General features: G+C 43.1%; 1 protein-coding gene across 3 annotated transcripts in view; it reads left to right on the top strand.

Annotated features, from left to right (window-relative positions):
* Nucleotides 1-23,990, top strand: part of Sun3 (Sad1 and UNC84 domain containing 3) — a 34,217-nt gene that overhangs the window by 2,438 nt on the left and 7,789 nt on the right. The window contains exons 1-6 of one of the 3 annotated variants that reach the window (XM_036201182.1): nt 9,220-9,253; nt 10,527-10,588; nt 17,717-17,820; nt 19,338-19,378; nt 20,222-20,393; nt 21,428-21,512. In XM_036201182.1, coding sequence (XP_036057075.1) covers nt 9,252-9,253; nt 10,527-10,588; nt 17,717-17,820; nt 19,338-19,378; nt 20,222-20,393; nt 21,428-21,512 — 466 coding nt within the window. In that variant the 5' untranslated portion in view covers nt 9,220-9,251. Of the gene's footprint in view, nt 1-9,219; nt 9,254-10,526; nt 10,589-17,716; nt 17,821-19,337; nt 19,379-20,221; nt 20,394-21,427; nt 21,513-23,990 lie in introns of those variants that run through there. The other 2 variants (XM_036201184.1, XM_036201185.1) reach the window with 2 other exon arrangements.

The raw sequence follows: 23,990 nt of genomic DNA on the forward strand, positions 1-23,990 counted from the left end.
TTCTGTTCAGTGAAAATTGAACTACTTAAAGGTCAGACTTTTCCTTTTGACATACATATATTTATGTCATGTAGCATTTTGGGTTGTCAACCTTATCAGAAAAGCAAGGACATCATATCCATAGACAGAGTCAAGAGAAGGCCGATTTCTATAAGCACTTTCTCCAGTGCTCTCTCAATTAAAAAAAGGGGGGGCATTTTGATGTTTCAATTTTGAGGTATAACTAACACAAATTTTGTATATGTTAATTATACAATTTGGCCTTCAATATATGTATGCAATGTGAAAAGATTACCCCAATCAAACTAATTGCCATATTCAGAACCTCACACTTGTCATTTTAGTGTGTGGTGGGGAAGGAACACTTACCTTCTACCCTTTCAAGCGATTCCAGGCAGAATGGTTAGCAATAGTCACGTGCTGCATGCTGGCTCCTCATGGTTCTCAGTCTTAGAGCTGACTTGGGCTGTGTTTGACAGCCTCTCCCAACTGCTGGTTGCCCTCACCCCTCAGCCTCTGGTAACCACCACTCTGCTTTCTGCTTCTGTAAATGTGATGTTCTGCATTCTACATGTGAAGTTGTGTGGCGTGCTCTGTGTCTGGCTCATTGTCCCCTGAGTTAATTTACATTGTCACATACGACTTGGTTTCCTATTTTTTATGACTGTGTACATGCCTCTGTGTGCATGTATGTGTGTGTGTGTGATGTTTATTCTTTTGCAGCCATGTGCTGTGATTTCTCACCATTTCTTATTTATTCAAGTTTCCTTTTGTGTGTGGTAACTGTGAAACCTACATAAAACATTGTAGTTAAAATGGCCTGTTTTAAGCGGATAACTTCAATAACATGCAAAACTACACTTCCACTTTTCCTGACATCTTTTTATATTAATGCCATATTTTGTATCTTTTTTAAATAACAAGAGATGGTAGTTACAGTTCTTTCATCCTCTAGCCTGTGAACTCCAGTTGCTTTGCCTGCCCACCCTCCTTCCAGTGTTAACTGCATTCAGAGTTCACCTCCGAATGTTCATCAGTGAGTTTTCTGTCTGCTGCTACTACTGTCTGGCTCCCTGTCATTTAAACTTGAGTAATCACCAGGGTTCCTTATAAGGTGGGTCTTCCAAGTCACGGTCAGTGCTGGTGATCCTCTCTGCTTTGTTTCTGACAAAGTGTTTATGTCACTTCTTTCTTTTTTATTTGTCTTTTTTTTTTTTTTCAGTGCTAAGGATTGAACCCAGGGCCTTACACTTGCTAGGCAAGCGCTCTACCACTGAGCTAAATCCCCACCCTCACCCCCCTTTTTTTTTTTTTGTTTTTTTGAGACAGGGTTTCTCTGTGTAGTTTTGGTGCCTGTCCTAGATCTCACTCTGTGGACTACCGCCGCCGCCGCCGCCACCACCACCACCACCACCCTTTATTTCTTCTTTAAATGTTTAAAATTTCATATGCAAATCAGTATGTTGCCTGTACGTATGTATGTGTATCACATGCATACAGAAGTGCACAGGGCCTAGAACAGTGGTCCTCAACCTTCCTAATGCTGTGATCCCTGAATACTGTTCCTCATGTTGTGGTGACACCCCAACCATAAAATTACTTCATAGCTACTTCATAACTGTAATTTTGTGACTGTTATGAATCGTAATGTAAATATCTGTTGTGCGAGACATCTGATATGTAACCCCCAAAGGGACTGCAGCCCACAGGTTGAGAACCATTGGGCTAGATGAAGGTATTCAATTCCCTGGAATTAGCATTACAGGCAGTTTCTAGCCAACATGTAAGTGCTGGGAACTGAACCCAGGTCCTTTCCAGGAGCAGCAGGTGTTCTGAGCTGCTGAGCCATCTCTCCAGCCTGTCCTGTCCTTGAGGGACAGCTTCTCCAGGTTTGCTTGGATGGCAGCTTTGCTTTGCTTTCAGAATTCTGGGCTCATCGTCTTTCCCTCTCCAGGTTCTGTCTGAGGTCCGTGTTATGGGACAAGAGTTTTCTCCTAGCGCTTTTAAAATTCTCTGTCTTTTGATGATTCAGTTGTGGTATCTCTAGGTGGTTGAGGGGGACCATGCAGGCAGTGAGCTGAGAAGAGATGAGAATGAAAACCAGTTCAGAACGACTTCGTCCACCTGGATCAGACATTGGGGAGTCTAATGCCAGGTGGTTCGGTGTCAGCATATTTAAAACCCAGTACAATCTAGAAAAAAGGTTTCCAGGCAACAAGCATTCCAATTTCAGGTGCACAATAAAGGTTAAGGTGTGACGACATAGAAACTCCTTTACAAAATGCACGTGACCATAGGGTGGGTTCTATAGCTAACAGGCCTAGAATCTGGAGTGGTATCTGATCAAGATAGTGTAAGAGGCAGCAGGCTATGAAGTACATGTGACACCCTTCTGAGGATGGGTAACGGTCTGGGGGAGGGGAGAGTCTGGGATAAACATTTTTGGGGATTTGGGTGAGGTCTGCCGCCACTGATAGCAAAAGGACCACCAGATTGTTCCACTCTCAGCTTTCTGGGCAGGAAAACAGGTATTTTGTCTTCCCCACTGAGAGGAGGCCATTGTGTTTCCTGGTTTCCCTTGTGATCTGTGGGCACAAGGACATTTTGTGCCCCCAGCAGGTTGTATTTTGGGGACCAATCTTCCTTAACCTGGAAGCATCACAAATCCAAATGTCCCAGTCACTGCCAAGATATAGGACATCACCAGTTGGTATTTATTTAAATAGTCACCTGTATCTTCTTTGTGCTCTCCTTACAACCTGCTTGCTTGTATGCTGTTTTACAGGTTTTACACAGTTTCCTCACCTTTTTCAGTCTTTTATCACCTCAAACTGATTAATTTCAAATAGACTAGCTTTTGCTGCTTCTTTATTTCTTTAGTTTTAATTTTTATGGATTATTATTAGTGTGAATGCGTGTAAGTGTCCATGACACTCTGTGTGTGTGTCGAGGACAGAGTATGATTTTCAGATGTCAATATTCTCTTTCCACCTCATCTTGTTCCCTGGATCTAAGTCAGGTCAGAGGGTTTGCGGGGTGAGCGCTTTTGCCCACTGAGCACTCTTCCTGGGCTTTCAGCAGAATATCTCTGATTTATTGATTCTTTCTTCAGATGACTGAATCTGTTGCCAGGTCTCTCTATGGAAAAATTTCAGGCTGTGACTGCAAGTTTGGATCAAAGATTTCTGGTCATTTGTTACTGTGCCTATTTTCTTTAATATCTTTTTTTGCCTATATGTTACTGTTCTGACTTTGTCTCATTATCTGTGTTCTCTTGCCCTTCACCAAGCTTCTTTAAATTCAGTTATCCGTGTTATTTTTTAACCAGGCAATTAGCAGATCTCCATTCCCGTGGGGTTATCACTTGAACCTTATTTTTTCCTGCTTGTCTGGTTCTTTGTCATCCCAGGAGACTTGGACAACATCTGTACCTCTGATGGAGCAATCACCTTCCCAGTCTTTACAGAATGGTTTCAGCTGGCAAAGACTTCATCCCATTATGTCTTTGGGCTGATAGAAAAGTGTCTATAGAGCGGGTTTTAGTCAAACATCTTGACTGCTGCTGTCTTCCGTTGTGTGACCTGTTACTAGAGGCTAAAGTATTCCTGACACTAGCTTAGAATGCCTGCAGCACACTAATCAGTGGAATTGGCACTGTGGTCAATCACACGGTGCTATCTTCAGATACAGGTCTATTGTTTGGTATGTGAGCAGACACAGGTCCTGCAGGATCTGCAGTGGATTTTGCTGTTCTGCTAAGAGGGTCCCTGAGGCAGCCTGTGCTGTCTCTTAGACATGAATGAAGAAGACTGGGAACCAAGCCAAAGGGATACTTCAGAGCCCACAGCTAGGGCTAGAGTCAGCAGGCCTGCCTCAGGGATGAGATGGGCTCATTTCCCAATAGATTCCTGGATGGGCATAAAAACTGCTCTTCCACCTCAGTTCACAGACGTGTGTCAGGACCTTCCATAACATAAAGATCAGTGGGACTTTCTCTTGGGAGTTGGATGGCCATGTCTCCTGATGGGTATCTGGATAGACTAGATGATCCATTCACGGCTAAAGCATGTTACATGGATAGAGCTGTGTTACAGAGATGCTTCAGAATCTGCTGTTGGATAGTTGATATGCCTGCCCCAAACCAAGATGATGGGTGTGTCTCCCCTGCAATTACTGTGTGGCCAGGATGATCAGGACTATCAGGACTGTTTCCAGACTGTGTGGCTTGGGGGAGGGGCTCTTACTTGGTCCCAGATGACTTTTGTGTTCACAGGCCGAACTGAGGACAGTATGTGTTCAGTCAAGTCTAAAGTGGAAAAAAAATTTCTGGGTCTTTAGCTGAGGCCATGGTAAGTAATTCTGTCACTGAGCAGGATGAGTCGTCCTTTTCACAGAGTCCCTGTTCAGTCCAGGGTTCTACTGATATCTCAAAATTCCCACCCAGATCCCAAAGCTAATACAAAAGCACCATTAGCCATAATGTCCACCAAAACTACAGGCGTCGGGGATATGAACAGGAGACATTTTTCTTGAGTCATCTTGCAGACACCTGTCCAAAAACTTCACATTTTTTTCTACTTTTTAAAAAAGATTTATTTATTTATTTATTATATATACAGAAGAGGGCACCAGATCTCATTACAGATGGTTCTGAGCCACCATGTGGTTGCTGGGAATTTAACTCAGGACCTCTGGAAGAGCAGTCGGTATTCTTTACCTCTGAGCCATCTCTTCAGCCTTTTTTTTTTTTTTTTTTTTTTTGAGCTGAGGATCCAACCCAGGGCCTTGTGATTGCTAGGCAAGCACTCTACCACTGAGCTGCTAAATCCCCAACCCAAAAACTTAACATTTTAAAGTAGATATGACCAGAGGCCACTAAGTGTTGAGAGTGAATTTGTCACCCTAGAGTTGTGTGTTCGAAATAAGCCAAGTCACCCTGCCATGCAGCAATTTGGTTTTTAGATGTGTAACTAAAGTGCACTCTGGTATACATGCAGAAACAGGCAGTGAACATGGTTTTTCATCACTAAAAACCATATGTGGGGAAATGAGGAAATGGACGGCTGTATAATAAATACTATAGAGCTGGTGGAGCAATTGAACTGGGTTAATATATCTCAGGACATGTGTAATTGAAACATAACATAGGATGGCATTTATTTTGTCTAAAACATATTATTTGTAAATATGTTTTTAAAAATTATATGGAAGTCACTAGTGTGAGAAAAAAAGAAAGCATCTTCAACAAATGGTGCTGGCATAACTGGATGTCAACGTGTAGAAGGCTGCAAATAGATCCATATCTGTCACCATGCACAAAACTTAAGTCCAAGTGGATCAAAGACCTCAACATAAATCCAGTTACTCTGAACCTGTTAGAAGAGAAACTAGGAAGTAGTCTTGAATGCATTGGCACCGGAGAGCACTTTCTAAATATAACACCAGTAGCACAGACACTGAGAGAAACAATCAATCAATGGGACCTATTGAAACTGAGAAGCTTTTGTAGAGCAAAGGACACAGTCAACAAGACAAAGCAACAGCCTACAGAATGGGAAAAGGTCTTCACCAACCCCACATCTGACAGAGGGCTGATATCCAGAATATATAAAGAACTCAAGAAATTAGACATCAAAATGCCCAACAGTCCAATTGAGAAATGGGCTATAGAACTAAAAAGAGAATTCTCAACAGAGGAAGTTCAAATGGCTGAAAGACATTTAAGGAATTGCTCAACATCCCTAATTATCCGGGAAATGCAAATCAAAACGACTCTGGGATACCACCTTATATCTGTCAGAATGACTAAGATCAAAAACACAGAAGACAGCTTATGCTGGAGAGGATGTGGAACAAGGGGAACTCTCCTCCACTACTGGTGGGAATGCAAGCTTGTACAGCCACTTTGGAAATCAATACGGCGTTTCCTTAGAAAATTGGGAATCCATCTCCCCCAAGACCCAGCTGTAGCACTCTTGGGCATATACCCAAGGAATGCTCAATCATACCACAAGGGCATTTGCTCAGCTATGTTCATAACAACATTGTTTGTAATAGCCAGAACCTGGAAACAACCTAGATGCCCTTCAACTGAAGAATGGATAAAGAAAATATGGTACATGTACACAATGGAGTACTACTCAGCAGAGAAAAACAATGACATCATGAGTTTGCAGGCAAATGGATGGATCTAGAAAAAATCATCCTGAGTGAGGTAACCCAGACTTAGAAGGACAAACATGGTATGTATTCACTCATAGCAGGATACTCGATGTAAAACAAAGATGACTAGACAGCTACACAACTCCAGGGAAGCTACCTAGAAAACGGGACCCTAGGAAAGACACAGGGATCGCCCAATGACAGAGAAATGCATGAGATCTACATGAACAACCTGGACAACTGTGGGAGTAATGAAGGGCAAGGTTTGAGGGAAAGAAAGCTTAGGGGAGCAGGAGATCCCAGCTGGATCAAGAACAGAAAGGGAGAACAAGGAATAACAGACCATGATAAATGATGACCACATGAGAACAAGAATAGGCAGAGTGCTGGAGAGGTCCCCAGAAATCCACATGATACATCCTCTGTAGACTGCTGGCAATGGTTGAGAGAAAGCCTGATCTGACCTAGTCTGGTGATCAGATGGCCAAATACCCTAACGGTCGTGCTGGAACTCTCATCCAGTAACTGATGGAAGTGAATGCAGAGATCCTCAGCCAGGCCCCAGGTGGAGCTCCAGGAATCAAATTGTTGAGAAAGAGGAGGGACTGTAAGAGTGTGAATTGTTGAGACCAAGATTGGAAAAGCACAGGGACAAATAGTCAAATGAATGGAAGCACATGAATTATGAACCAAAGGCTGTAGAGCCCCCAGCTGGATCAGGCCCTCTGGATAAGTGAGACAACTGAATAGCTTGAACTGTTTGGGAGGCACCCAGGCAGTGGGACCTGGACCTGTCCTTAGTGCATGAGCTGGCTGTTTGGAACCTTGTGCTTACACAGGGACACTTTCTTCATCCTGGAAGGAGGGGACTGGACCTGCCTGTACTGAATCCACCAGGTTTAAATGAAACCCCAGGGGTGTCTTGGCCCTGGAGGAGATGGAATTGGAGGGGAGGGCCTGGGGGGGAAGGTGGGGGTGGGAAGGGAGGGGGGAGGACAGGGGAACCCATGGCTGATGTGTAAAATTAAAACACAAATATAGGGGTTGGGGATTTAGCTCAGTGGTAGAGTGCTTGCCTAGTAAGCGCAAGGCCCTGGGTTCGATCCTCAGCTCCACATACAAAAAAAAAAAAAAACCCAAAACACACAAATATAATAAATAACAAAAAAGGAGGGAAAATTATATGGAAGTACAGTAATAACTTCTAAGTTATTTATCTTCAGAGGAAAATGAGAGGAATGAGATTGGGAGGGTTGGTTCTTATACTGTTTCTGATATCTTTGAGTATTGAAACAAACACATCAAGGCATCCCAAGTCTTTGTAGCAAAGCAGTAGACGCATAGAAGATCTTTGCATTGTTCATTAGGTTTGAAATCTGATACAGTAAGGCGTGGGAAGCAGAGACACTCAGAGAGGCTTATGTGCACACAATCCTTACACGGGTGTGGTGACCTGCTGTCCATTGTGAGATGTCACAAAGAATGATGTAATAGTGAGTCATTGGACTTTACAAAATTTGCTCACTCACAGTTTGGCTGTTGGACAAGGAGTATCTGTAAAGAAGACATACATCCAAAACCATACCTATGGCTTCCTCTTCCCATAAAAAAGGGGATGGGAAAACAAACAGTGTTCATGATTCTATGAGCTCTTTGGAGTGAAAGAACAAAGCAGAGGAAGGATAGACAGCCATTTCAGGATTGTTTTGCAGAACCCAGCAGTACTTCGAGTGTTAATGTCCTGTTGTCAGGGCAAGAACCCCGGATATGAACCTGTATGTCACTTTACAGAATGATTCCCATACATCTGTTCTTTTCTGGTTTTGGAGACAGGCAGGCCCTCATACCATAGCTCTGGCTGGTCTTAAAGTTAGGGCATTCCTCCTACCCTAACTGCTGGAATTATAGACATCCACCAGCATCCCCTACTGAAATCCAGTGTGTATGGTATACATTCATGCCTTGTCGACCTTTAAAATAACTCAGCAAGTATTTTTTCTGGAGAAAATCATTTCAAGTTTTCCCTGAAGCTTTCAATTATAGTACTGCCAATGGCACATGAGTCATTTGCTATTGAATATTGATTAATCGCAGTGGACAAGGGAAAAGGATTAAGACAGAGGAGTCATGCTTTGCGGAAGAGTGAACCTTGGCAGTGGTAACAAATCATACAGATGGCATGGTCTGTGGTCACAGGGCCTCACTGAGGATCCGGGCTATACAGACCTTAGTGCTGGGCTTCACACACTAGACCAGAGAGGCATTTGCAGCACCCATGGGTGAGAATGAACAGCCTAAGGGTTGATGCACAATCTGTGCTAATACTTGTCCTTCCTCTGGTAAGAAATTTCCCATAAGTAGAGAGAGAGCCCTGTCTAGTGGGTGAGCCAAATCTGCTGCCCTCCTCGGGGGTGGGGTGGGTTGGGGGCTGAAACACTGACAACCACCATTACTAACTGTAAGAGAGCACCGGAACGGAAGCCAGAAGCAGGTGCTGGTCTTTTTTTTTTTTTTAAAGGACTGTTAACACAGTGACCTTGTTCAAGAAGAGCAACCTTGAAAATCCCAGTAATGACACATGCTGGCCTTTAGTGGCAGAATCTCACAGGCTAGGTGAAGGGATAGAAAGAATTTCACAAAGCAGGGTCTGGCAGCCAAGCTTTCTAGTTAAAAAGAAAAATAATGGAGGGGACCCCCTAAGCTTTAGAAAACATGGAAATTCAGTAATATTCATGTAATTCAGCCTACCAAAGAGTTGTGATTAGACCTACACGACACTCTCTAGAGTATTGAAACCATGTCACTGCCTGGTTTCAAAAAACAAAACAAAAAACCCAGGCTACCTTAGAGGAGCAGGGATCAGGACCGGTCTCCTCCTAGTTGCTTTTAGCACTGCCTAAGTTCTGCCAGCCAGCCCTGGCTGCAGCTCAGCATGATCAAGGAGGGGAGTCAAGCGGCTTAGGTTCTGTATCCAGGGAATGCAAGTTTCTCTTTGTGAGCTGTGGTTCACAAAGCCTAGCTGACATCACACCTGTGAGGAGGATTGGTGAGAGACTCACTTCCTATGCCCTTTGGTCAACTAACTTGCAATGTAAGTAACCTGTTTACCACCGACAGCTGAACACAGTAGTAGAGTAAATTTTAAAGAAAGGAGGGTGTCAACATGTAGATGACATCATTTCCAGATGAGGTCACCCTCTTAGCCCTTCCTCACTGCCTTTCAGTTGATAGAGTCTAGTTCAGAGCTAACAGATGAGATGCTGAGAGCCAGGCTGGGGAGTGACTTGACATGCTGGGACAGGTGTCACTGGTCTTTCCTAACTTCTGAGGCAGGGCTCTTTTCCTGTTGCATCTACTTGCCACCTACCAGTTGCAAACATCTTCATCTGGTTTTTCTAACTCATAAGGACCGATGTTTTTGCGTACTAGCCTGGAATACTTGGTCCAGATGCTTACAGATTCAAGCTCAAATGGCTTTAGCATCCTTTTTTTCCTTCAGGGATTTTTTTCTTTAACATTGAATTTGGGAACTTGGGGTATAGCTCAGGGGAATAGTAAGTTACAACTGCACACACAGTGTGGTAGTTCAGAGCACAGTGCTGAGAAAGAGTCGAGAGATGGAGCTATCCACATATGTCCATTCACAGAAACACAGAACCAAACATACCTGATGAACAGGGGTAGAGCTCAAAAGAGACACTTTCAGAGTGGGAGTTGTAACCACAGGAGGGCTTGTTTTGGATTAGGTAGGTCTACTTGTCTCTTGGGCCACAGTTCAAAGCCAGAGGCTAGGAGATTAAAAATAACATTAATTTTTTCTTTTCTCACAGTCTGGAAGCCAAGGAAGCTCAAAGCCAAGGCTCCAGATGACTATGGGTCTGGTGGAGGTTCTCTGCCTGTCTCAAAGACAACCACCTTCTCACCATGTCCAGATAGCACATGGACAGCCGTCCAGTCTCTTCTAGTTTAAGGATGCTAGTCCTATCAGTTCAGGGACCAGTCTGGTGAACTCAATTAACCTCAGTCGTTTGTCATGTAGTGCGTTCATCATTTTTGACTTCTAGAAAAACTTTGTTTGCTTAAAAACATGTAAAGACCATAAATAGGAACCCAGTAGCATCACAGTACATGTGTGTGAAGGAGGAATGTAAATGTATATGCACATACAACATCTTGAAAATTACTTTCTGTCAGTTTCAAAGATCACAGATCAGACATTAAATAACCTCATGGAATTAATCTAGAGCAGCCAGGAGTGAGACAAATCAAGCTTGTGGACTTGGGTGTCCTGACTAAAGTCCATGTTAAAAGTTAACAGCAATGGATTACACTGTTAAACCCTTAAAGCTCTTTGTTCTTTGTAGGTTAACTCTATCATGGAAGATTATCCTGAGTACAGTGTTTACATCAACTTTTCTTCTTGTCGGTAAGTCTTAGCAGTAATGATCCTTGAACTGACTCATAGAGTAATGGTTGAGAGAGGAGGGCTCAGTGGGCTGACTTGTGTTTGAGACATTGGAAGTTACCTGCACATTCTTCAACTTTCTTTCCTCCTTTCATGTTCCACTTGGAAAGTAATATAAGCTTCTTCTTAGAAAAATTGAAAAATTATCTTTCTGTAAGTATATAGTTTATTTTTTCTATTTTTATTTAAAATAGATTTTTTTCTACACAATATGTTCTGATTATGGTTTTCCCTCCCCCAACTCCTCTGTGACCTTCCCTATCTCCCCTCCCTTCAGAATCCATGCTCTATCTTTCTCTAGTTAGAAAACAAACAAGCATGTAAAGAATAACAATAAAGTAAAATAAGATAAAACACACCAGAATAGGATAAAACAAACAAAAGAAAAGAGACACAGAAAAACATGAGAACCACAGAGATTCAGAGACACATGTGTGCATACCACCAAACTGGAAGCCATACTGTATATATGCAAAAGGACGCAGAAGTTGCATGGCAGTTAAGAATCCCTACTATGGAGCCAGTGAGATGACTCAGGTGAAAGGTGCCTGCTTCCACAAAGTGGAAGGAGAGAACTGACTCCATCAAGTTGTCTTCTGACTTCTACATACATGCTGTGACACATAGACACTCACCACCTCTTCCCCCCACATATACATAGATAGATGATTGGTAGATAGATAGATAGATAGATAGATAGATAGATAGATAGATAGATAGATAGATAGAAAAAAGGAAAGAATCTCCAATATGCTTTCTAAAGAAATATCTAATATTTTACCTGTTCTAAATTTGAATGACTGAGCTTAGAGATTTTTTCAATTTTTTAAAAGCTTTAATTCATATATTAATTATACATAATATGTTTTGTCATAGTATATTAATACATGCATACAATGTTTTATAAATATATAGTAAAATATGACCATATCTTTTTCCCATTTCCCCTCTCTGTCTCTCTCATGCTTCCCCCGCCCCAACTTGTTCTTTGAAAACCACTAAGTCCAGTTAGTGCTGCCCATATGCAAATAGGTGTGGGCCCATCCTAATACAGGATGCATGGGAAACCTACCAGTCCCACCTCCTCAGAACAGAATAGTTTTCCCTCTTCCAGCAAATGTCTACTACCAAAAGCTCCTCAGGAAGGGATGGAGCCTGTACATCACCCACCACATCCATGCCAGGGTTTTGGTTGGCTTGATCTTGTGTAGACCTTGTACAGGTAACCACAGTTGCTGTGAGTTCATGGCTGTAATGGTCATGCCATGTCCAGAAGTCAGCATCTCACAGCACTCTTCCCCATCCTCCAGCTCTGTGTTCTTTCTACCGCCTCTTTTTTTTGGGGGGAGGGGGTGGATTTCGAGACAGGGTTTCTCTGTAGCTTTGTGCCTTTTTCTTGGAACTCACTTGGTAGCCCAAGCTGGCCTTGAACTCACAGAGATCTGCCTGGCTCTGCCTCCCGAGTGCTGGGATTAAAGGCATGCACCATCACCGCCCGGCTACCACCACCTTTTCTTCTTTGATTTTCTCTGAGTCTTTTTGATAGTGAGATATACACAGACATTCCATTTAGGGCTCATCACTAGGTCTCAGTTCTTTGATCAGTAAACCATCTCTCCATTGACAGCTCTTGACTGCAAACAGAAGCTCCCTTTGACCATGGTTGAGAGCAGCCCAGGTCAATGCGTGTAAGCATAAATATCTAGAAGGTATTTTGACAGCATGACTATTGCAAGATAACAATTGCACCTTCTACCTAGAGCCTGTGATCTCTCCAGCCACAGGTTTCTGACCAAGATTCTAGTACTAGGTATGAAATTCCCTCCTGTGGAGCAGGCCTCAAATCCAATGAGAAACTGTTTAGTTACATCAGAGCTGTTGTGTTACTGCTGATCTAGTAGGCATATTGTGCCTGGCAGGTCAATATTGCATGGTCTCATTGAGGTTCCCTTCAAGAATACGCTTCCATGGACCTAACTATCTGCTAAGCTACACCTCCTCAACATTGTATGGTCTCCCAGTACTACCAAGTTGAAGACACATTAGCCTTTGGGGTATCCTTGTATAACAATGGCATCATCTTTTAAGATGTACATTGAAGCCTTTATAATGGATATAAACTGCTTCTTTGTATTTCCAGTTTCAAGCTGGCTCAACTTTAAACACCTCTGCATACAAATCTCAGAAGCATTAAACTGGCCACTGTTGTTTTTTGTTCTCTACTGAATTGAAGTGATAATTCAGCACTATTATTGGGTGTGCTGTGTTGGGCAACCACTTCCTCTATCTAGGTATTCCATGCACCCATGCTCCTAAGGGAAACTCTTTGTATCCCACACTGCTAGCTTCCTGTTCTCTTTCTCTTCCACAAGTCTGCATCCTGCCTCTTTGCCCAGCTCAAATATGTGATAAAAATGGCATTTTTCTTGTGTGTTTGCTTTCATTAATTTTAATGTTTGAAGGGTCATCCTTGTTGCAGAGTATATCAGTTCTTTGCTCATTTCTGTGGCTCAGCAGTATTGCATTGTGGGTATATATACTACATTTTTAAATCCATTTGTCCATTGATGGACATTTGGGCTATTTATTTCTTTTGGATCTTAGGGACAGTACAGCTACAAACACATGCATGTGTGTTTATTTGAACATTTATTTTAGATTCTTTTTAAGCAAATATCTAGAAGTGGAGAATACCAGGAAAGAAGTGGTGATAGTTTTTCTCACTGAGCACCCCACTGCCCATTCCCACCAGCTATTAGGGGGTGGTCTGCCTTTCACCATTCCTTGCCATTTTCCTGTTTATTAGTCATTGTGGTTTTGATATGCAGTGTCCTAGAGACTAATTTTCATGAGTTTATAAGAAGTGGATGAGTGTTGTCTGCAGACTTATTTGTCTTTTGTTCATTTTTTTTTTTCACTGAATTTGTCCATCTCAGATGTTTGATTTTAAAATGCTTTCTTTCATTGTGCATAGTCTTTTCATTTTTACTTTATCTTTTCTTTCAAAAATGCTTATAATCTCAATGACATTTTATCAAGAAATCCATTAGAAAATCTCAACTGGAGATTTGCTGTCTTCTTCTGATAGTCACATGATTTTAACAATTACACTCATGTCGTTGGCCAATTTGGTGGTCATGTGGTGCAGAGTACAATTCCAAATTCATTCTTTTGCACTTGAGTATCTAGTTGGGCACCATTTGCTGAAGAGATAATTCTCCCATGGGGATATTTTTAATAGCCTTGGCATCCTGACAAAAATTCAATTGGTTATAGATGCCTGTCTAAGTCTTTCCCATTAGCCCAGAAACCTATTGTGCCAGTGTCTGGGATTGCTTCAAATCTGTAAATAGATTTGGGAAGTATTGACATTTTAATAAAAATAAATGGTCTAATTAATGAACATAGGTTTATGGATTTGTCTTTCTATTCACATAGTTCTTTAATTTCTTTCTTTTTAAGATTTATTTATTTGCCGGGCGATGGTGGCGCACACCTTTAATCCCAGCACTCGAGAGGCAGAGGCAGGCGGATCTCTGTGAGTTCAAGGCCAGCCTGGTCTACAGAGCAAGATCCAGGAAAGGCACAAAGCTACACAGAGAAACCCTGTCTCAAAAAAAAAAAAAAAAGATTTATTCATTTGTTATGTATACAGTATTCTGCTTGCATGTATCCCCACAAGCCAGAAGAGGGCACCAGATCTCATTACAAGTGGTTGTGAGCCACCTTGTGGTTGCTGGGAATTGAACTCAGGACCGCTGGAAGAGCAGTTGGTGCTCTTAACCACTGAGCCATCTCTCCAGCCTGTTCTTTAATTTCTTTTAGCATTTTGTGTGTGTGTGTGTGTGTGTGTGTGTGTGTGTGTGTGTGTGTGTGTGTGTGTTGTTCTTGTTGTTGTTTTCCAATTCTGGGGATCAAACACCAAGTAATACATATGTTAAGCAAGCCATCTACCACTGAGATACATATCTGAACCCATGGAGGCCAGAACATGGCATTGTATCACCCGGAACTAGAGATGTTTGTGAGCTGCCATGTGTGTGCTGAGAGTTGAACCTGGATCCCCTGGAAGAGCAGCAAGAGCTCTTGACTGCTAAACCATCTCTGTAGCTGGAAGTCTTGGTCCTCCTGCCTTGGTTTCCAAAGTGCTAGGATTGCATGCATGTGCCACCACTTTTGACTTGAAGAGTTTAATCCATTTACATTTAAACCAATTATTGATAAGAAGAGATTTTCTTCTGCCAATTTCCTATTTTTCTCGTATGTCTTATACTTTTTGGCTGTTTCTAATTTCTTCTGTTGTGATCATCTTTTATGTTGAATTGACTGTAATGGTTTTTGGAAATTCTTCTCACGCCCATGTTAAATGTTTTCTTAGTGGTTACCGTGGGAATTACAACAGCCAGAACTGACAACAAAATGATTTGATAGCCAACTAGCTTGTAAATCATGCAGATACTCAAGTACCTATTAACATGGATTTATCATTATGTTTTGTATGTTTACCCTTTAAATCATTTAAGAAATTGAACCTGAGTTAGCATCTATTATAGTCTGAATACAATATGTTTCCCACAGGCTCATGTTTGAACACTGGGAGGTTATTGAACCTTTGGGATATGGAGCGAGCAGATACAGAACACTGGGGTAGGCTTGAGGGTTATTGTTTGGTCCTGCTTCTGGTCCAAGGTTTCTTCTTGCTGATGTACCATGATGTGAACAAGCCATGCCACAAGCTGCTACCATGATGTGTGGTGCTACTGTGGCGGTCACACCTTCCCCACTGGGGTAGACCCCAGCATCTAAAACTGAGCCCAGATGTCTCCTCCTGTAAGTTACTTCTGTTGGATGTTCTGTCTCAGTGACGAGAAAAGTAACTAACACACCAACCAGCATTATAATAATGCTGGCTTTTATATGGGTTGTCACCTGAACTGGTAATATCTTGGTGTCTTCACATAGCTGCCCCACAGAAATTACGTTCACTTAACCTGAAAGGCAGCTGTAGCATGAATCTTTTTTTTTTTTTTTTTTTTTTTTTTGGCTTTTCGAGACAGGGTTTCTCTGTAGCTTTGGAGCCTGTCCTGGACTAGCTCTGGCCTCGAACTCACAGAGATCCACCTGGCTCTGCCTCCTGAGTGCTGGGATTGCAGGTGTGCACCACTGCACCACTACCACCTGGCTAAATCTTTTTTTTTTTTTCTTTTGAAACAGGATTTCTCTGTGTAGCTTTGTGCCTTTCCTGGAACTCGCTTTGTAGACCAGGCTAGCCTCAAACTCACAGAGATCTGCCTGCCTCTGCCTCCCAAGTGCTGGGATTAAAGGTGTGCACCACCATCACCTGGCTATAGCATAAATCTTAAAAAGGTCTTATTAATAAAATCAATCCTGAGGCCAGTTATTGGGGGTGAATGCTGGAAGATCAGAGAAGCAGAACAAGCCACAGCTTCCTCACCTCGCCAATTCCTCAGCTGATCCTGTTTTCCTCAGACTGGAAGCTTCTGAGTCCTCATCCAGAATGGGTATTAGCTGAACTGTGCTGCTAAAAAGCCTAAAAGCTTAACCAGCCAGATGCTTTCTAGTTTCTGGTCTTCTGGCCTTATATATCTTTCTGCCATAACTCCCTGGGATTAAAGGCACACTTCTTGGGATTAAAAGCTTGTGTCACCAAGCCTGGCTGTTTCCAATGTGGCCTTGAACTCAGAGAGATCCAGAGGGATTTCTGCCTCTGGAATGCTAGGATTAAAGGTGTGAGTGCCATCATTTTCTGGCCTCTATATCTAGTGACTGTTCTGTCCTCTGATCCCAGATAAGTTTATTAGAGTGCACAATATTTTGGAGAACACAGTACCACCACAGGCAGCCACAGATCCCCAGGACTTGTTTGAGCACACCCTCCCCTCTGCCTCTTCACTTGCCAAGAGTTCTGCTTGTGCTGACTACGAACGTATCTGGCTCCATAAATACACTGATTGTCCTTTGGGCCCTTTAAACACAACGTCTCACTGATTTGTGGCTTCTACAGTTTCTGATGAGAAATCAAATGACAATCCTGCCAAGAATCCTTATCCATGGCAAAGCATTCCTTTCTTGCTGTTTCCAAGTTCTTCTCTGTGTCTTTTGACAGTTTGGTTACATGTTCTTGTGTGGGGAACATTTAAGGTTGTTCTCCGCATCTGTTGGGTTTCTTGGGTGAATAGATTTGCTATTTTCATCAGTTCAAAAACTTTTTGAATGTTCTTCCTCCAGATATTCCTCCTCTCTCTTTTGGCCTCTTCCTCTTTCTGGATGGTATGTGTAATCTGAATAGTGTGTATCCCAGTAATATCCACAGGCTTCGCTGACTGCTCACTTTTCTTTATCTTTCTGATCAATCTGTAGGGCTACAGTCCCACCCTCAAGTAAACTTATGGTTTTGCAGCTCAGATCTAGTGCTGACCAGTCTGGGCTTCCAGAAGTGTTGGTCCTGTTCCTCCCTCTCCCTCCTCCTGCCCCCCCTTCTGCTATGATGGTTTCTGTGAGGCCACCCAAGAATCTGTTTCTGTCTCCGTGTCCTTCTCAACCGTGTGTGTGTGTGTGTGTGTGTGTGTGTGTGTGTGTGTGTGTGTGTGTGTGTTTGATGTATGCATGTATATGTATGTGTGCGCAGGTACATGTGCAAAAACCAGAGGCCAATGTCAGGTGTCTTCCTCCATTTTGATTCACTTTAATTTTTGAGACAAGATCTCTCATTGAATCTAGAATTCCAGATGTTCAACTGTCTCAGATAGCACTATCTCTGCAGAGTGGGTATTATAAACACACATGGCCACACTAGCTTTTAGGTAGCTGCCAGGGATCCAAACTCAGGTCCTCACATTTATGCACTCTATCTACTCAGCCATCGCTCCAACTTCCTCTTTCTACAGTGCTGTGGTCATACACATAGGCCAGTGCTCTCCCGCTGAGCCACATCCCTAGCCTTTATACTCCTAATTCTTAAGACTACTCTCTCTTTCACACTCACAGAAATGGTTATTAGTACATGTAAAGTATTTTATAAGTGTTTCTAGATAAGTTCTTTAATCAGAGTTTGCTTTTTCTTTAAAGGACTTCAAAATCATCAGTGGTTTAAAGAAAAAGAGTTTCCTCAAAAACCCAGACAATTATATACCGTAATTGCAGAGTATGTCTCCCGGCTCTATAATTACCAGGTGATGTTTCATTAAATTCTTGTTGCATGTTACTCATTTAAAACTGAGTATGCTACAAGGTGAGTCCAACTTGCACTATATTATTTTGGTTTGGGGAGAATGGCCAATAGCAATCTTACAGCAAGTGCAGTTCTTCTAAGTGGTTTTATGGCTAAGAAATCTCCCCAGTTCTCCATGCCTTCTGACCCCTGCAGACTCTAGGAGAAGCTCCAGAAGAAGGGGGAAAGACAAGTGGTTCCATATGACTAACCTTCCCCCATCCCCAGCCAGCACAGTACTTTCCTTTGCCTGGAAGCTCCAGAGATCTCAGTGAGATTTTCACTATCCACTCTATACTCCATAAGCACCTCTTAGCATTCCTGAGTCTTTAGTTTGCTTGCTTGCTTGCTTGCTTGCTTACTTGTTTCCTTGCTCCCTTCCTCCCTCTCTCCCTCCCTCCTTCCCTCCCTCCCTCTCTTCTTCCCTCCCTCCCTCCCTTTCTTCCTTCTTTCCTTCTTCCCTTTACTCTCTCTTTCTTCCTTTTTCTTTCTTTCTTTCTCCTCATCCTCATTTGTTTTTTTGAGATGGGTTTCTCTGTATAGCTTTGGGTGTCTTGGAACTCTGTAAACCAGGCTGGGCTCAAACTCCCAGAGATCTGCCTGCCTCTGCCTCTGCCTCCTGTGTGCTGGGATTAAAGGCGTGTGCTACCACCACCACCATCTAGTTTGCTTTCTGTTACTGTGATAAACACCATGAACAAAAACAACGAGATGAAAGGGTCTATTTGGCTTACACTTTCACATCACAGTTCATCACTGAGGGATTCAGGGCAGGAACTCAAGACAGAAACCTGGATGTAGGAACTGAAGCAGAGATCATAGAGGTAAGTTGCTTATTGGCTTGCTTCCCATGGTTTGCTCAGTTTGCTTTCTTATACAGCCTAGAACCTCCTGCCCAGGGTAGGCACCATCCCCAGTGGGCTGGGCCTCTCCACATCAATCATTAATCAAGAAAATGCCCACTGCTAGCCTACAGGACAATCTGACTGAGATATTTTCTCAGTGGAGGTTTCCCTTGCCCAACTTGTTTCAAGTTGCCAAAAACCTAACTAGCACACCAACATTGGTCCTGGATGAAAGGCCAGCCACCTGAAACCTCACAGACAGGCTTTACCTGAGATAACCTCTACAGCTTGAGGTCTTCCCATTCTTGGTCCTGGAGCAGGACCTGGCCAAGCACCTAAGCCATCCTCAGGAAAACAGATGTACATCCAAAGTGAGCAGTAGTATCCCACCTTCAGAAACAGCAAATAAGGCTCCATCCTGGAGTTCATATTGAATGTCACTTTCTATTAGATGTGTGAATAAGGCCACCTTCCCAGACATGGTAACGATGGAGTCCATGGCAGGTCAGGGAAGACAAACATGAAAGGTGCTCTTATGTCCCATGGTATATTTCAAGGGTCTGAGTGTGATTTCAGAAGAAAGACAACCCAGTGAAGAGACAAGATTCAGAATCATCTATCTCCTTTATTCCAGGCCAGACTTCGCATGCCTAAGGAGCAACTAGAACTTTTAAAGTAAGTGAGGTTTTTGTATGTGCCACTTTCTGCTATGCCTCCAAACACCAAAACACTGGGTTTCAGTTTTGGAAATTTATAGCATTGAAATAACTTTCCTGAATTATATCTTATATATCATGCCAGTCAAGAGCATTTTTCCTGACTATTTCCTCTGAACTACCACAAACTCTACATCTGTTTAAAATGCCATGTTTGGCAGAGCCTAGCAGGTTCCTATAACCCTAGCCTAGCAGGTTCCTATAACCCTAGCCTAGCATGTTCCTAAAACCCTAGCCAACAGGTTCCTATAACCCTAGCCTAGCAGGATCCTAGAACTCTAGTACTCAGAAGGCTGAAGCAGCAAGATCCTGATTTTGAAACTACAACCGACGAGCTTGTCTCAAATAAAAATGCATAAGTAAATAAATCGAAATAGTAAATATCTCAAGTGTAGACATTGTGTGGATCTCCAGGCTACAGCTGGGAAAACACTTCTACCCAGCACCTGGAATGCAGGCCATCCCAACTCAACAGGGATTTAGCATTCACCTGTATGAAGTCACTTGACTGAGGACATGAAGTCACTTGACTGAGGACAAGCAAGGTTGGCTGCCTCCTGCCTGCTCAGTGTAGAAAAAGCCAAGTGAGGATGCCCTCTGACTCTAGTCTTCTGAGTGGCCACCTTGCGTTCCCTACACAGCAAAATGTAATGAGCAGACAGAGGCACACCCCCACCTTCCCCTACCTGCTGAATCTTTCTTCCTCCCCTTAAGCTGACTCCTCTGCCGGTTGCTGGCCCTGATGCTGTTGGCGGTACCTTCACTGTTCCCCTCTTTCACCTTGTGGTTCTTCTGCATGCAGGAAGGAAAGCCAGACTTTGGAGAACAATTTTCGTGAAATTCTGATTTTAATTGAACAAATAGATGTTCTGAAGGCATTGCTTAGAGACATGAAGGACGGCGTACACAATCACAGCTGGCCTGTCTCCCGAGAGGCTGTGCAGGACAAGGCTACCACTGAGGTTCTAGATGAGGCAAGGTGGTCTGGGGCTTGGAGGGGGTGAGCCATTTAGCCCCAGGATGTTCCTTTCATTTCTTCTACCAACTGACGTTAGCTATGTCCTCTGAGCCCCCCAATTGGCTTCCTTTTGCTAGTGCTGTCCCGGGGACTCTTCTTCTCCACAATGCTGTGTCACAGAGAGGACATTGTGTTGTGATATAACTTACTTCCCACAAAACAAGCAACCAGTGATTCAGAAATGGTGATGTTTGAATGTCCATAGCAAATACTCACTAGCAAGAGGTTTCCATCCTTCCTGAGAACTATGCCTCTGGTGAGCTCCACACTTAGACCAGCAGCTTCTCTGCATTGCTCCCCCACTGCCTGGACTGTTTCCAATTTCTCCTCCCCATGTCTATGTTTAAAATATGTAGAAATCTAACCTTGGCCTTCCATGGCTCCCAAGTTCCAGTTCGTCCTTGTAATTGTGGCACCGTGTTCGAGTTAGTCAATGATAACTCCAACTGTTGTACCTGCTCAGGGTGCTTGCTTATTTTTTTAACAAGCGTGTCCTTCAGAGCCCAACACTGATTCAAGTGGGTGAAAAATTGCTGTTATAAGCAATCATCTGGCCTTTGTAAGCTGCCAGATTCTCAGATAGCTATAGAATATTCCAGTCTTTATTGCTAAGTGTAGGACATTGGTAAAGGAGGCATCAAGCAGCACACTTGGCACGGCTCCATCTCATCCCGTGGGAGGGTACCATGGTGCAGTGGGGAGGGCTTCAGAGGGAGCCACACCTTTCTGTATAACTGTGGTCCCAATCATACCTTAGCTTTAGTTCTTTGAGTCGTCTGCGAAGGGTCACTCCCACAGAGCTGTGGACAAGACATCTAAGTGCATCAATGCCTAGCTCTGAGAGCACCTGAGAGCTGTTAGAATTTAGGAGTCAAACTGTTAGAATTCTTCAGATTAAGGAGTCCAGGTCCAAGTCCATGAAACAAAGGGTAAAAATGCAAGCAGTTGGTAGAGATTAATAACAGAAAACTGTTCTTACAATCTCTACAGGAAATGTCAAACTTGGTACATTATGTACTTAAAAAGTTCAGAGGGGACCAAATACAGATGGCTGATTATGCCCTGAAGTCAGCTGGTGAGTACAGGAAAAAAAGAAAAGAAAGAAAGGTGCATGTTAAAAAAAAAAAAAAGGAATGCTTTAAGACCATTTAAAATTCTTTATTAGAAAATGACAGAGAAGGGGTGAAATTAACAAATTAGATGCTAAGGAAGATATTAGAAATGATTGCCATTGATTGCTTCCGGGACTCCATTAGCATGAATCTAGAAGGACCCCCAGAGAAAGCTGAGCTGCCACAGGGAAATCAAGCAGGAAGAGAATACTTAAGCTCAGCAGACAGGCAACACTTGTATTGTATGAACCAAAATGAAATACCCTGCAGGGATGCTAAATGCATTAGTGCAGACTAAAGGCTGGTGTTTAAAGGTGACTTACAAAGTAATACGCTCAACATCTTCCAATTGAAATGAACACTTAAGAGCTTACTTAGGCTGTGTAATCGCTTCGGCCTATGGGCAGTGCAGAGGGGAAGAGGGAAGGGCAGTGTGAGAGACAATGTTGAGGAGTGAACTGATTTCCTACAATGTACAGACCATCAAAAGTCATTCAATAAGAAGTGGATAGTGATGTGTTGAGTGATGAAATCGTTAACTTAAAACTTCTCTGAAAAGAAAACTATGTCTGGGGCTATAGCTCAGTGACACAGTACTTGCCTGTTGTAAACTAGGCCCCTGAGCACTGTGGTAATTATACTATGAATTAATAAGCAAACAGAGAAAACTCTAGCTGAAATGATCCACTTGCCCTTTTTATCACTTTGTAATATGGTTTGTTTTTTGAGACATGGTCTCACTATGTAGCTCTGGTTGTCCTGGAACTCACTATACATGTAGACCAGGTAAGCCTCAAACTCACAGAAATCTGCCTGCCACTGCCTCCCAAATTCTGGGATGAAAGGTGTACCCCGCCATGCCCCAGCTTCATTTTGTAATGTCTTACAGCAAACTGAATCCAGGAACACACAAGAGTGACAATAAATTTGTGTGAATAAGTAGGTCCTCTTCTGGGACTAAAAGCCTTATCCTTTGAAATTAGATCTGTGTTGTTTGGTACATCAAGAAATTTAACAACCTGGTCAATGTGGTTATAAGTTTAGATAAATTAAAATCATTTAACAACTTTCAATTCATTTATGGTTAGACACTGTCAACAAACTAGAGAAATTTTCTTCAACCTGACAAAGAATGCCTGCATAGTTCTTTATGTTAACATTCAGGGATTTCTGGGCGACTAAACGATTTATCCTAAGATCAGAAACAGCAAGGACGCCCACTCTCATCACCCTTAGTTACCATCACCTCAGAAGTCCTTGTCTGTGCTCCAAGACAAGAATGGAACAGAGGGATGTAGTGAGTAGACATTCCGGCCTTGGCCTGGAAGTTCCAACCCCCACCGAGGCTTCGGGGAATGGTCACGCCCACAAAGCGGGGCTGAGGGAAGATGCTGAACACCCAGAGTCTGGGAAAGGTATGGCGCAGTCCGGAGGTGTTCTCTGGAGAACTCTGCTCGGTCTACCTCCAGCGTCCAGGGTCCTGGAACCAAGAGAAGCCTCTCCTCTCGATCCTGGGTCTTCAGCTTCCTCCTCTGCCCTCGGTGTGACCATTACCGAAGCTTCAGTGGGGTTTGGAACTTCCAGGCCAAGGCTGGGATGGCTACCCACTACAGAGGGAGAAAGAGAGAGGGAAGACAAAGGAGGCAAATTAGGAAAGGACTAACATATGTCAACTTATAACCAACATGATTGCCAACACAGAAAAAACAGGGCAAACTACTAGAAAAACTGATGTTTATATTGGGTGTGTGTGTGTGTGTGTGTGTGTGTGTGTGTGTGTGTGTGTGTGAATGAAGCTGGAACATTCGATAACAGGTTTTCAGGATTATTATAAAGGCCCAGAAATCACCGGGCGGTGGTGGCGCACGCCTGTAATCCCAGCACTCGGAGGCAGAGGCAAGTGGATCTCTGTGAGTTCGAGGCCAGCCTGGTCTACAGAGCTAGTCCAGGACAGCCTCCAAAGCTACACAGAAACCCTGTCTCGAAAAAAAAAAAAAAAAAAAAAAAAAAAAGAATGGTTCTGTGGTGCTCATTACTACACACAGGAATCTCAAATGCTTTATGCTAAGCCTAAGTATCAGGGAAAAGAAGCTGCAGATTGTGATGCTCTGAGAAGAGACGGTAAAAGGACTGTCTATGGTAGGTGAGCGTGTGAAGGGTTGATCAGTGCTGTCTCTGCCTGGGGATGGAGGTTGAAGCAAATGGAGGACTGCTACTCATTATGGGATTTTTTGGAGCTGACTTATTCTAAATTTGCTGTGGTGATGGCTGGCCTAATTCTGAATAAGCAACACTGAACTGTACCCTTGAAATGGGGGAATTATTGGGTGTGTGAATAATTTCTCAAGAAAGATCATTAGAACTAAAAACTAAGCCAGCGGTGGTGGCGCACGCCTTTAATCCCAGCACTCGGGAGGCAGAGGCAGGCAGAAACCCTGTCT

This window comes from Onychomys torridus, chromosome 10, assembly GCF_903995425.1.
Source record: "Onychomys torridus chromosome 10, mOncTor1.1, whole genome shotgun sequence".
Lineage (NCBI taxonomy): Eukaryota > Metazoa > Chordata > Mammalia > Rodentia > Cricetidae > Onychomys > Onychomys torridus.